The sequence below is a fragment of the Sylvia atricapilla genome, chromosome 3 (genome assembly GCF_009819655.1).
Source record: "Sylvia atricapilla isolate bSylAtr1 chromosome 3, bSylAtr1.pri, whole genome shotgun sequence".
Lineage (NCBI taxonomy): Eukaryota > Metazoa > Chordata > Aves > Passeriformes > Sylviidae > Sylvia > Sylvia atricapilla.
Window position 1 is genome coordinate 108888675 of NC_089142.1, and position 13954 is coordinate 108902628.

The 13954-nt window shown below is 39.9% G+C and overlaps 1 protein-coding gene across 2 annotated transcripts in view; it reads left to right on the forward strand.

Annotated features, from left to right (window-relative positions):
• The window catches only part of LOC136359692 (ubiquitin carboxyl-terminal hydrolase 34), a 111809-nt gene that overhangs the window by 11531 nt on the left and 86324 nt on the right, over positions 1 to 13954 (forward strand). For both annotated transcript variants that reach the window (XM_066316560.1, XM_066316561.1), the window contains exons 2-3: positions 5585 to 5672; positions 9042 to 9462. In XM_066316560.1, the coding sequence (XP_066172657.1) occupies positions 5585 to 5672; positions 9042 to 9462 (509 nt within the window). The remainder of the gene's footprint in view (positions 1 to 5584; positions 5673 to 9041; positions 9463 to 13954) is intronic.

Below are 13954 nucleotides of genomic sequence, written 5' to 3' on the forward strand. Positions count from 1 at the left end.
ATGAATTGAGGTGTGTTACGGGATGGTGATGGTTGTAGTTATCTGTAATGCTCTAGAGGTGTGATGAGTGTGATCATCAAGGCAGCATTACAGGCACTCAAGCACCTTACCCAGGCCATTATAGAATTTTATTGCAGTAGAGTTTGGGGTTACAGCTCTGGTTGTTCCTGGCATTTGAACAAGTGTTTCTAATTCCAAAGAATTAACTTTTTGTATTTCCTAGTACATTCTGCGGGTGTGTTTCTCTCTGGTTATGTATCTAGTCAGTATTCTGGGTTGCTTTTGTGTTCTGGAGACTAAGAGCTAGAAAGAAGACCTTTTCCTCTTGGAAAAGTTGTAGGGAAGTGTGGACAGTTGAACTTCAAGCTGACAGTGTCCATTTAAAGACTTGTCAAAGATGGATCCATAAAGGTCAGGAAGAACTCTGGTGAATCAACCTAAGCCTGTCATGAATTCTTTATAATAAAAAAAGTAATTCTAATAGGTGAAGTAGAAGAATGGGAGATGCTGAATTCTGTGGATATCATCTTACATGCTGTTGATCCTAAGGAAAAGAGAACTCCTACTAATCACTGGAAACATCTCAGTGCATTGCAAAAAAATGTGCTGGTTCTCTGTGTGAGCAATGGTACTCACAATAAAAGCTATACATTTTTATATATATATATACATATAAATTTCTTTCAAGATCAGCATTATTGCTCTTAATGCTGTTTTGTTTAGTGTGTGGCTCATTTCCTCTGTTTATTCTGTATCAGTGACCAATTTCTGAGAATAATGTTCATTCTGCAAGTGATCTGGTCTTTCCCATGAGAAGCTGATATCAGATGAGGCTTGGGGGAGGAGGAGGAGGAGGGAGCACAATCCATATGCAACTGGACCTCGTCACAGTTTGGAATATGGAGAAATTACAGTTACAGATCTTAGAGTATTGCATTGTTTACTTCTGACTCTGTGATGTTGCTGAAAGTAGAGAAAGTATGCTTTTAAAAATGATTATTTTTGCTTGCCATTTGATTTTGTACTTGTTATGATAAGTGACCTTTGGATATAAGATATTCCCTGCGTGATGGTTGTCCTTGAGGTCTAATTACAGTGTGTTCCTCTAGCTCCCAAGTTCTTGCTAAAAATGCACTTAGGAGCTTAGCTTCCTTTGGCCACAGTTGTGTTTTGAAATTGTATTGCCCTGTTCTTTGCAGTTGATTTGACTTTTCTCGTCTTCCGTCATTTTCTTAGTTTAGTCAATTTATTTATAGGAGTTTTTCTGAGTTGGAGAGCTTGTGTTTGTAGTACTGTAACACACTTTTAGCAAATCACCCTTCTGTGAAAGATTAGGAAAATCACCCAAGTTTTCATTTAGAGCTAGCCAAGTAAAACAGGAGACTGGGGAAACAGCAAGGAAATGATCTTTTTTTTTTTCTTTTTAATATGAAATGTTTTAAATTTTTACTTTGACCATGGTATGTTTTGGCTTCTTATCAGCTACTTGAATAAACAATTACACTTTAGGTCAGTCTGATTTTTTTTTTTTCAGGAATATCTGAAAACTTACACACTAGATGTTAAATCAGGTTAGTTATGAGCTCAGCTTTTTGTTCTGTGGTTTTACTGTGATGAAAAGATCTCTAAAACATCTTGTGACTCCTCAGTGAGATGAGCCCTTGCAAGTATGTGGAAAGACCCCATTTTCTGCATTACATTGGTAGAATATGTTTAGCTGGAATTTACCTGCATCCAAGTTTTCCTTCTTTCAGCTGGTTACCTCTGTGTGTTTAAAGCCTGCAGTATTCTGGTTACTAATAAAGTTTGGGACTTTATTAGTAACCACATCTTTGCCCACAGATGAGCAATGGTGGGGTGAAGTTGCTCCACATGAGGCGGGGCGATTTTACAACTCTGTTTACTCTGAAGGTGTTTACTTCTCCCAGCTCCACATTCCTCACAGCTCCCTTCCCAGCTTCCCCTGCTCACCAAGTGCCAGCCTGAGTATTCCATGGCTTACAAAGCCGACAAGAGTGTGGGTAGTTTTCAGCTGGATTGGCCAGTTGGCTTTGTGCTGGTGCCACTCTGACCCCCAGGGTTCCTGCGGGAGTGCTGATGCTGTTTGAAATGTGTACTTGTGGAGGCCGATGTGCTGTGGGCTTCACCTGGCATACAGTGATTGTGGAATTGGATCTAGTGCAGGGTGAAGCTGTTTGGTTGTGTGCAGCCAAAGAGGGAAGAGGAAGGACTGGAGGGGGGAAAGGTCTAAGAGGCATTAACTGAGAAGAAAGAGTTGGTAGAGCAAATTTAAGGAAGGAGAAGAACGTTGAGCTCAGTGATGGGGAGGGAGAGCATCTCGAACATTGCTGCCTTGCCTGTGCCTGGAGAAGGAAGCAGCCACTGCAGATAGGAAGGAGCTGAGCCTAGGATTGGAGTGCCACTGCTGGGACAGAAACTTAGAGACCCTGGAATGGCTGGCTGGAAAGCCCTGGAGCACATATTATCAATTCTTATTCATGAGAGCACTCAGGCTGCCGCTGTGATGAGGTTCAGAGGCTCTTAGAGGACACAAGGATACCTTAGTGCGTCCTCTGGGAATCACTGTCTAAGGTGTGAGATGCTAGGGAGAAGTCTCATCTCACAAATCAATTTGTAGGAAGGAGGCTTGGTGCAGTAGAAGTTTTTTGAAAAGTTTGACACGATTTTGTTGAATTTGAAGAAGTGAAAGTGTGAGAAAGTGAGGAGGCAGCAGGTTGAGGAGGTTCTGAGGCATGGCAGGATGCTGGAGTATGGGAGAGAATAAAGGACAGGCTTTATTCTTCAATGAATGAGTCTGCTTTAACTGCTGGCCTCTTCAAGGCAGAAGAGAACTAATTTAAAAGGAGAGGCAGGCACCATCATTTGGAAGTGAAATCGTGCAGTAAGGAAGTTCTTACCGAGCTGTCAGAAATCAGAAGATGCCCAGCAATGACAATGAGTGTGTTTGTCCCTATTGCTTTTAAATCTGTACTTTTTTCAATTAAAAAAATCTTCGAATTGCTTCAGAACCAGCTGGATCTGTACTTTGAGTTGCATGTGCCCCTAAACAGAGGTGCTGTAAATCAAGGGCATTCACAGATCTGATACTCAGAGGAACTCAAAGGCCTAGGGCTGAAATTTTGGTTGTGAGGACGCAAATTAACTGAACAAGATAATTTCTGATAAGGAGCAAAAGAGAACTCGAGCTGAGTGAGGTGCAGGAGGAGAAGCCACATGTGTCACTGCCCCTTTTGGTAATGGCACACACTTAGCTAAGCTCCGTGGAAAACTGCAGCCTCAGTGTGGTTCCTCCTGTTTGGAGCATCCTGTCTTTCCAGGAATAAACCCAGCATTATTTCTAGGTACAGAAACCCGAAGGGAAATCATGTCTGTAGCTGCTGTATTAATTAGCAGTGATTAATAAAGAAGACCAGTAAAAGTTGGTCAGTGCTGTGAGGTGTCGAATACATAAACAGGAAAATAACAGGTTCTCCAACTTGTGCAAATACCTCCCTATTTTTTGACCTGGGGCATTAGTTTCAGTATTTCCATAACTTCTCTATTCTGTCTTCTTTACGTGGCAATTGTAGCTTTTAAGGAGCCAGTTTGCTTAACTTTCAGTTCTTTATAATCTCAAAGAGGGAGATTGAGGAGTGATTGAAACTTTAGCAATGAAAAGGTTGCTCTGGCAGTCGGAGTTACTGTCTGATTGTTAGGGCTGGGGGATGTGGGGGTGAGGGGAGTGTTAGAAGTGTATGTGGAAGATCCTACAAGGTAAAATCAGCTTCGTTGCTACTAAATTGTCAACTATTTTTTTTTGCCAAGTTAGAAGGAATTCATCTTAGTGAAACAATGCTCACAAAATTGAGAAAACAAAGGTTTTATGAACCTTTGATGCTGGGCAAGGTTTGTTGTGTTTTTTGGGGAGTTTTGTTTGTTGGTTGGTTTTGTTGTGTTTTTTGGTTGGTTGGTTTTGTTTTGTTTTTTTGGATACTGTCTATAGCTAAGAATCTGTCTTTTGTGGTAAGCTTGACCTAAATTGTGTGATGGAGTTCTTGATTTCTTCAGTGCTGGGCTTTGGCTTTCAGAAAGTGAACTGTCATGGTAATTTGTGGTGTTTAAAATAAAAGGGGATATTGAGTGATACCCATCTTTGAGTCTGCTGCTCCATCTTGAGCTTTGCCCAGTGTTGTGTAGGATCTTCAAAGCCCTATAGGAGTGAGACAGAAAAGTGATTTTTAAAGTTGGATGGTATCGTGTTCAGAGGCTGCTTTTGGGATGTTTTTTTATTTGTATGTATGCATGTGTATGAATATGAAAATACGGATGTATGTGCATACGTGATGTCCTTATTTCAAAGAAGTCATGAGGATTCGTTTGGTGTGATTATTCTGTGAAGTGGTTTTCTTCTGAACTTGGCTTTCTGCTCCGTGCCCACAGACTTTCATTAGCTTTAGGTTTGGAGACTGTATGGATGGATCACACAAGACCTTGCAAGGCTGAGGCTGCAGAGGAGGTTGAGGCAGGGGTGCTGAAAAGCTCACTGCCACTCCATAACCTTTCCCACAAAGTGCATTTGTGAGTGTGTAATACTTGAAATTTCATCTGAAGTGTGGAGATGAAAACTCGGATGTGTTGCAGAGACAAAGATCCACTCAAAATGAATGCTGACCCTGATTTGTGTAGCAATTGTACAAATGTTTGGAAATTTAGGGCAGGGAGGAAGCAAGACTTGTGCACTGGTAGTTGGGGAAAGGTGTGTGGCCAGGAGGCAGAATGCAGTGCCCTGGGATATTATAGAGTGCTGTGTGAGTGGAGCTGTGGACCTGCTGATGTTGGCCTTATTGGAGTGTAGAAGCATTTTTAGAAGGAAGTGGGACATTTGATAATCCCTCAGTGAAGCGTTCAGGGTTTGAACTCGGTACAGAACTGTTCTGGTTTCTTCTGTAATAAATGTGGTAAGCCTTTATCATTTTGCCAATTAGTGATTCATTATGGTTAAATGTCATGATAGATGTGTCTATATTTGAAAGCAGTAATCATCAGCTCAGTCTGAAATAACCTTATATGTACACAGCACATTGTTCTTAGTTTGATAGTTTTGTTGTGGTATGGATTTTGTTTGTTTGCTTGTTTTTCTCAGTCTTTATCTGATCAGGAAAAGGAAGTTGAGGTCTCAGGGTCATCTCAAATGCAGACATTTAAAAACTTGGGGGAAAAAAACCAACAAACCCAAGGCATCTGGTTAATAGGTAAAGTTGTTCAAAGTTCATACTTGAAAGTGCACATCCATCAGGAGTTCCCAGTAAAGCTTATGAGGAATAAGCTTTATTTCATAAAAATAGGATTATGAGAAGGCTGTGTTCTCAATCACAAACTTTTGCAGTGGTATTCAAGAACATTGTGCACTTTTGAGTTTTCAAGTCACTTGCATCTATCTAAGCCTTTGTTAACCAAATCTACGTGGCTTTGGTTCAGTGAAGTATTTATGCTTCATGCTATCAAAGCTAATTTCTAATAAAAACAGAACAATTGCATGTTGGGTTTTTCCCTCCTAACGTGTTTATGGTTTTGTTTTCTCTAGTATCGGATATTGAAGGTGGCGATAATTTGCAGCTCAGAAAGGAACATGCCCTCAAGATATTTGCTTACATCAATTCATGGACACAAAGGTAATTTTGGATTGAGTTTGAATGCTGAGGATGCTGGATCTCAAGAGCAGTTTTCCCTTTTTAAAATACAGTGGAGTGATTAGAATTAGCAAATTATTTGTGTGTAGCTAAGTGATACTTGGAGAATAAAGACTGTTTTACTACTTAGAAAATAAACTTGTTACCCAGTGCATTTTGGGCAAAGCATGTTTCAAATGCATTTGGCATTCTGGGTGCTGTAATAATTGTGTAGAAAAACAAACAGCTCTGTTGTGGTGACAAACAATGTGTCTTGCTGCTTTAACATGAAATTTTGTGACCATCTTCTGCAGAGGCAGGGTAGGGTAAGGAGGATTTAAGAAAAGGTGACTGAATGGAACCATCATGTTAAATTTTTCTGCATGTTCTAATACTCTTGAGTCAAGGTGATGAAGGATTGCAGCCCATAGCTACTAAACTGATAAAGAAAATGCTTTGCATGTTTTTATGTTAAATCACCTACATTATTCCTTTTAATCTAGTATTTAAATTACTGGTGTTTTGAGCTTGTTTCTTTAAAGTAATGATATCATCATTATGATATAATGACGTATTACTTCACAGCTGCTTATTTTTTTCCAGCACAAGGAAATGTGTGGATATTACTTTTTAGAAAGAATCTACAGTGAAAGTGTTTGGAATTTAGTAGCAGTAGTTTTAAGACCAAACTGAATCCACCTAATCATAAGTAATATTGGGAAAAGCATAGAGAATAAATTGGAAAACATTAGTCAGGTATTTAGAAGGCTTCAAAAGAAGAAAAAAATAGAATGTCACATTTGGGATACCTTTGAAAGTAGGAAACCTCCTCTTCCTCATTTTGCCCAAAAATTATAAGCCAAGTTTATTTTTTTCTGCCATGTGCTTTTAGACACAGAGAGGGAATTTTTAAATCAAAATACACAGCAGGCACAGAAACCAGACTCCTGACATTTCTTGACAGGTCCTAGATGCCAAATTTGTCAGAAAACAATTGCAACCCAGTTTTCTAGGTCATCATCTGTTCAGAGTTTTGTTCTGTTCTACAGCTTGACAAATGCAACCTGAAGAAAAAAATAAAGACTGGATAATATTTAACTCCTTATTTTCTTTTGGTTTCCTTGTTACCTTTCATATGTGTGATGGTTTCATACTGGAAGAGCCTGGAGAACAGTCCTTTAGGTGGTTGAAGGAGAATCTAACAAAGAGGCCACAGGAAGGAGTTTTACTTCATTTTAATTTTAATTTCATGTCTTGTCTCTACTCTGCCAAATGGGCTTTTGAGAGTTCTACTCCTTTTGGGTTTGAGACCTACCTTAAGAACTACTTTTTACTTTGTTGGCTGTAGTTTAAATCTCTGCTTTCCTTCAGAAGCTCACTTGGTGACTCCTCCTGAAGAGCACCTTTTTCTTCCAGCTGCATGTAGTGTTTCCATTTTAGTTCTCTTCTGGAAATTGTTATGTTCAAAAAACTAGCATGCTCGTTTTTTTTCTTATCTCCTCAGTTTTTGGTGGAGCTCTTCGTCCTGTGAGCTCCATATTCCAACAGAGGAAGACTTGGAGGTTTTGCACATACCTCTTAGATGAGAATTCTCCAGTAGTGAGAAGTCACCAGACTGTTCCCATTGTTACTGAGGATGATTTGTTGCTCCCAGTTGGGGCAGTAATTTTTAAACATAAGTGATGGACTTGTTGAATATAATTTTCCCCCAGGATAAATGCTTGAGGATACACTGGGCTTTGCCTGCAGTCCCTTGTTGTCATTTGTTCGCATCAAAATACATTTGCAAGTAAATAACCAGAATGTTTTTTCACAAGGATAAAGGCACGCTCCGTTTACACAATATTAAAGGGATTTTTCTTCCTGCACAAATGGAACAAAGGGGTTTAGATGCTTCAGTCACTGTGCTGGAATTAGGGAATCCTGAATGTTACCTTTTTGTCTAACCCACTGAAAAGAATAAACATCTGTATTCAAAAAGTATGTGCTCTAAGAGCTGTAGCTCAAGGGCATGTTTGTGTTCCATCAAGAGAGGCAGCACCCTCTACCTGTCATAGCTCTGAGTTCTCTTGATTTTTTTTTTCCCCTAAAACTTATAATTTATTAATCCCAGTCTCTAAATGCTGTGTTGGCAGAAAAAAATTTAATTCCTACTTACTGATGATTTCTTGCCCTGTCTTTTGTCTATTGATTTCTTTTTGAAGTGGTACATGTGATCTTTATATTATTTTAATATCTGAGAACTCTGGTTGTGGACTGGAGTCCACTGTTCTCTGTCTGACAGGAGATGAACATCTCTGCTGCAAGACAGCTCCCAGTTTGTGCAGCAGTTCTGTTGTGGGGTAGAGTTAGGGTCAGAAAGAGCAGAGTCCATCTCCAGAGTCTGTCACAAGCATGGAGCCTTAGTTTTGTCCTCCAGTGAGTAAGGACACTGCAGTGATGGCTTTCCTTTCTGTGTTCTCCAGGATTTAAATCCTTCTGCAGGAATATCCTCCACCTTTTTTGTCAGATTGAGGGAGGTGCTTGTTTTGATGGAAAAAGCAGCTGTTCCTACACAATGGGTTTAGGGTGCCTACCTCAGGGGTTTATGCCCTGAGAATCTATTTGGCATCCATAGTTGTCCTTGCCCACAATTAGAGTTATGGTAGAGCTTTTGAACTTAATGATTTAATTGATTATTTTATGATATTTTCAAAGGGATGGTATAGAGTTTTCCCCTCTTGTTCTTTGCAGTTTTTACAGTGTGTCAATAGATAAGCTGGGGAATGATCTCTGGGCCTGTCAAGTAAAGAAAGTACTGGAGATACTTGAGCTGCTTTTTCCTAGATGGATAAAGGATATCAGTGTGCATGGGATCACCATCTAAATGCAGATAAAGGAAGTGAACTTAAATAGTCCATTAAAAATAAAATTACTTTGCAGCCCTGTTGATTTGAAAATAGCAATAATGAGTTCTTACCCAGCTGACAAGAATGTCAGGATGATTTATTGCAGTAAAGAGCAATAGAGAAAACCAGATGAGGAAATGGAGTCAGAAACATACTGAAAAACGTGACTACTTCAGTAGCACAGTGACCTTGCCCACAAGACTTCTTTTCTGTATTTTACTTGCTGTAGCAGCTGCTAAATGATAATAGGGACTTCATAGTTTTGGTAAGGATTTGGAAATAATGGGGTGTTCTCAAGGCTTAAGGAGGGTTCTGTGACTCCCGCTTGCTGCTGGGTAGAGTCTGTTTCATTTGGATTTCCTTTATTTTATGATTATGCCAAATAACTTGTTTAAAATGTTTTAATGTGAAGAGCTTTCTTGGTTAAGTACCCACCTGATTCTAACTGTAGGAATTTTAATTTTTTTTTTCTGGTTTCTTACAGACAATGTTTGTGCTGTTTCAAGGAGTATAAACATCTGGAGATCTTTAACCAAGTAGTTTGTGCGCTTATTAACTTAGTGATTGCCCAAGTCCAAGCTCTGCGGGACCAGCTCTGTAAACATTGCACTATTAATATAGATTCAACGTGGCCAGAGCAGAGCCATCATGCTGATGAGCCCCTGAATGTAGAAAGAGAGTCTCATGAAGAAGAGAATGGAGAACGACAAAAAACTCTAGAGAAGAAGTTTGATTCTGCAAGAACTTGTGTCCTGAGCGAGGAGGAGCCTGCCAAGAGCACGGATGCTTTTAGCTTATGGAACACTGATGAGAAGGAGAAGCTGCTGCTGTGTGTGGCAAAAATCTTTCAGATTCAGTTTCCTCTGTACACGGCTTATAAGCATAATACTCACCCCACAATAGAGGTACATCTTCTCTTTGTGTCTACCTTGAATTATTTGGGGAAAGGTTAATTGTTCTCATTAATGAGCAGATTGTTGCTTTCACTCAGGATGGGCACATTCAGCTCTCGAGTTGACTTCAGTAGAGCTTTTCAGAGAAACTTTCTAAATGGCACATACTGTTCCACTTTCTTTAAAATACGCTTAATTGTTATAGGAAATACATTGATAAGTGTTGGCTGGAACTGTACACTGAATTATTGTGCTGTTTAAGTAACAGGTAGGCAAAAAGGGGACTATAATGAAGCCTTTCTTCCACAAGGTAATCCATTAATAGTTTACCAATTTCTTTTCATTGCAGTATGTGGTTCTAGAAGTAAAGCTTCATGGACTAAACTTTGTGCAAGACCAAACTTGTTAGAAGAGCTGATTAATCAGCTGGAATAACTGAGCTCTACACAGGTTGCTTTGTTCCAGGGTGCTGATTTTTCTCTTTGATATTTATTAGGGCTGCCATTCCTATTTTCCCTGTTTTCTTCTTAAAAAATTAATTCCCAAACCCTGCCATGTTTAAGTCACAGTTTCTGAAATAAATATGATGGTGGTAGCATTTCCTAGTGGAAACAAAACATTTTTGGAATGGTTGCCTTTGGATCTAACTTGTGATAGTCTAATAACAAGTAAAGAGTTATTTTACAATATTTGTATGCAAATTAGATGTACATTTCACTATATGGGAAAAGCGTCTATCCAGCAAACTTCTGAGAAAGTGTGGAGAATTAAAGTGCAGATAACCCACTCCTTTTATTTTATATTTAGAGGGCTGTGGGAGCTCACTGGAGCTTGGGTTGAAATTTGCTTTATAAACTGAAGTCCAAAATGAGAAGATGCTGAATCAGGTGTATTATGTAAGTTAGAGTGGTCACAGCACCTGGTCAGTCCTTACTGAATGAATGCTGCCCTACTGACAAGAAATGGAGCTAAACCCCCTCACTTACACAGCAGGTGTTTTAGGTGGGCTGGGCTTTGGTTCTTGCTCTTCTCCAAACCATCTGGGCATAAGTTAACAGAGGGTGTTTCAAATGTATCTGTATAGATATAAAGTGAATTGATTTATCCTCTGCACTCCTGTGGGACGTGTGCTAAGGCTGCCTTCAGAGGAATGTGAACAGTTCTGGAGCAGCTTTTCCGTGGACTATCACGCTTGCTTCTTTTAAATTACTATTTCATGTATTTTTTTTTTTCTCTTTGAGTTTCACTTCCAAATGATCAAAAGGAAATCTCCAGGTGCCTGATGGGATTTCTTTTTCCCTCGGTGTGCAGCCTTGGAGTGATTTAGACCCAGATCTGTTGTAGGTTGCTGCACTGTGATGATGCCCGTCGCTCTGGACGGCAGAGTGATTATATATACATACTAATGTATATATAGCATGTGTATCATCTCTTGTACATCGCTTGAATTATCAAATACATTGATTAGCTGTCCTAAAAACATAGAGAGAAGCTAAAAAGGAAAACCACTTTGTAAGGGAAGTTTTTTTCCTTTCTGCTAGACTTCATGTGTTTACAGGTCTGGATTATGGAGCTGTGCCAGCCTTGGGGTTTTTTTGGGGGGGAGGGAAGATTTTTTTATTTTACTTTTAGAAGGTCCCAGCATCAATAATTTTTCTTACAAACTGATGCTTTCTGTATCTGGGAAGCACTAGGATTCTGTTATTCTGCTGTTTTACCATCAAAACTTTCCGCTCCCATGAGCGAATCGCTAAGGTTTAGCATTTAATTTTGGATTGCAGTCTAGAGCACATCTTAGCTGAACTGAGACAGTCATTAGTCCCAGTAATAAGAGTAATAAGTAATAAGTTATTAGTCCCAGTAATAAGAGTACTTCTTGCTTTAAATCAGGTTTGGTTTCAGTCCTCAAGAGATCCTGAAATAAAAAATCTCTGCTTTAAGTGCATTAGCTATACTTGCAAGTTAAACAGTCTAAATCTGCCAAAAATTTGTTGAGAGAAGCTGATCTAGCTCTCCCTCTCCCACTAAACATTTCCTTTGCCTGAGAAAAGGGAAATTTGCTGATCCAGAACAGACTCTTGACTCCTTCAGAAATTCCTTGTTTTAGATTCTTGAGGTGAACTTCCACAATTTCATGGAGTTTTCACATCCATTAAGGTTTTGCTGTGCCTAGAGTTGGCCTCTTAGGCTGCCATTTCAGAGTTTCCAGTGTGAGGCTTTCCCACGGTAACAATTAGCAGTCAATATTTCCCTTGTCCTTTGCTCTGCAGATGCCTCCAAGGGCTTTGTTCTTAATGGCAGCAGACAAGTCTTGAAGTCTAATCCTCTTCTCAGCTGCGTGCCAAAGCCATTTTACACCAGACTACCTGGTGGAGAAGGAGAACATTCATGTGGAAGCAGGAGCTTTTCCCTCGTTTGGGAGTCCATGAAGTTGGATGAAAATGAGCAGCAAAGCAAGTTTTGTTGGTAGTCAGAAAGGTGTCTCTACCTGTAGGATCATACAGATGTCTCCTTAAATGATACAGGCTGAGAACTGTTTGTGTCCCTTAGAACATCTCTGAAGTGAGAGTGAGGATCACAGCAGCCTGATTGGTATCTGGGAGAGCCACGTACCCACCCCTCTTGAAATTTATCAACATTTTTGGTGCCCAGATGGGTATTTGTGTCCCTTTTTCTTCCTAAACAAAATTATCTCAAAAGTATTTTTAAAAATATGGTTGGTTTTTTTTTGAGAAATGTTCACACTTTGAAATGAATCTTTTTTTTTTTTTCTTTATGGGATACTTTTATCCCTTGCTTGCAGGGTGGTTTATGACTGTATGCCCTGTCCTTTTCATACTTAGTGCAGCAAGTGAAATACCTGGAATGGGCACTTCAGAGGAGGGGAAAAAAGCATTTATAGAAGGAAGCTCTTAAAATCCTGTAGAGAAAGAAGCAACAATGTGAAGTGCACTCCTGAACTTTGCACTGTCTCAGATTGAACAATGAATCTGAGGGGAGTTACCTGACCATTTCACACATCTTGACCGAGGATGAAGGGAAAGAGGAAAAATCAGTTGTTGAGGTGCCTGTAGCTGCAGTCCCTGGCTGTTTGGTGTCTTGTGTTCTCATTCTACTTCTCTAGTAGATATTTTCTTGGAAGATGTGGGTGCTTTCTGCCAAGGTTGTGACCAGATGAGACCTCAGCCAGTAGATTTTATTATGGAATGTTTGGAAGGAACTTTTAAAGCTCGTCTCATTCCAGTCCTCTGCCGTGGGGACACCTTCCTCTGTCCCAGGTTGCTCCAAGCCTCATCCAGCCTGGGCACTTGGGATGGGACAGCCACAGTTCTCTGGACAACCTGTGCCAAGGCCTCACCACACTTACAGGGAGGAATTTCTTCCTATTCCCAAATGTAGCTCTGCCCTCTGGCAGCTTGAAGCCATTCCTCCTTTTTCTTTTTGCTGTGTGGCTTTGGGACAACGCTGTCCCTCCGTGCCTTTCTCAAAAGTCCCTTTTGCAGCTTTTCTCCAGATAAAGGTCCTGGAAAGCTGCTCTAGCTTCTCCTGAAGTCCTGGTGGGTTTTAATGCCATATTAGAATTACCATGAGGAGTTCTCTTATTTCCTCATAAATTGAAGTGTAAGGAGCTCTCAGCCTGTTCCATTTCCCGTCTGCAAGAACAGAGGTTGCGTTTCCAGACCCAGTCTCTCAACTGCAGCCTTTTGTAAGCTTTGCAGGACTCGTGCAACAGCCCTCTGTGAGTTTGGGATTTCTGCATTCTAAGAACTGCACTTCACTTGACAACAAATCTCTGGTTTTTTTTCAAGAAAACTAATGAAACTTTTCACACCCTTTCTGTAGCTTCCATGAGCAGAGCTCTGAACACCTTTTCTTGCTGCTTAAAAACATACCACCTACTGCCTTCAAAGCTGTTTTAAAAATAACTGGTAGAGTATCACGAGTTCAGGCATGACTTAGAGTTCAGCAGAAGAAAAAAAGAAAATAAATGCTTAGCTATAATATGAGCATATTGAATAATTCAAAATGTTTGTATCACACTTAATCCATCCAAAATTGCTTGCCTCCAGCATCCTCTGGTACAGTTCTAAGAAGCTTACTCCTACACAGCTATTTAAAATATATTCAGGAAATTTTATTTCAAAAACTTAACTTTGTGTTAAACTTGCATTTGATTTGTGACTGTCAATACTGGGTATTTGGCGTGGAGGGATGACAAGGAGAGGAATTGTGGTTTTACCTACAAATATCAATGGCAGTGTTGGGTTTTACAGCTGCTTGTTGTACCTTCAGTGCCCTTTTGCCCCCAGCATTGCATGAAATGTGCATGAAACCCACAATATATTACAGCTCTGATAAAGAAACTTCTACACCACACTGCCCAACAAGTGGATGTTGTGGACATCAAAAAGAAAAGCTGTTTTCCTAAACCATTTTATGTTTAGTGCTCCTAGAAAACAGATTTCTTGTTGCAACAAGTAGCTAACAGAGTGATAGGGTGATA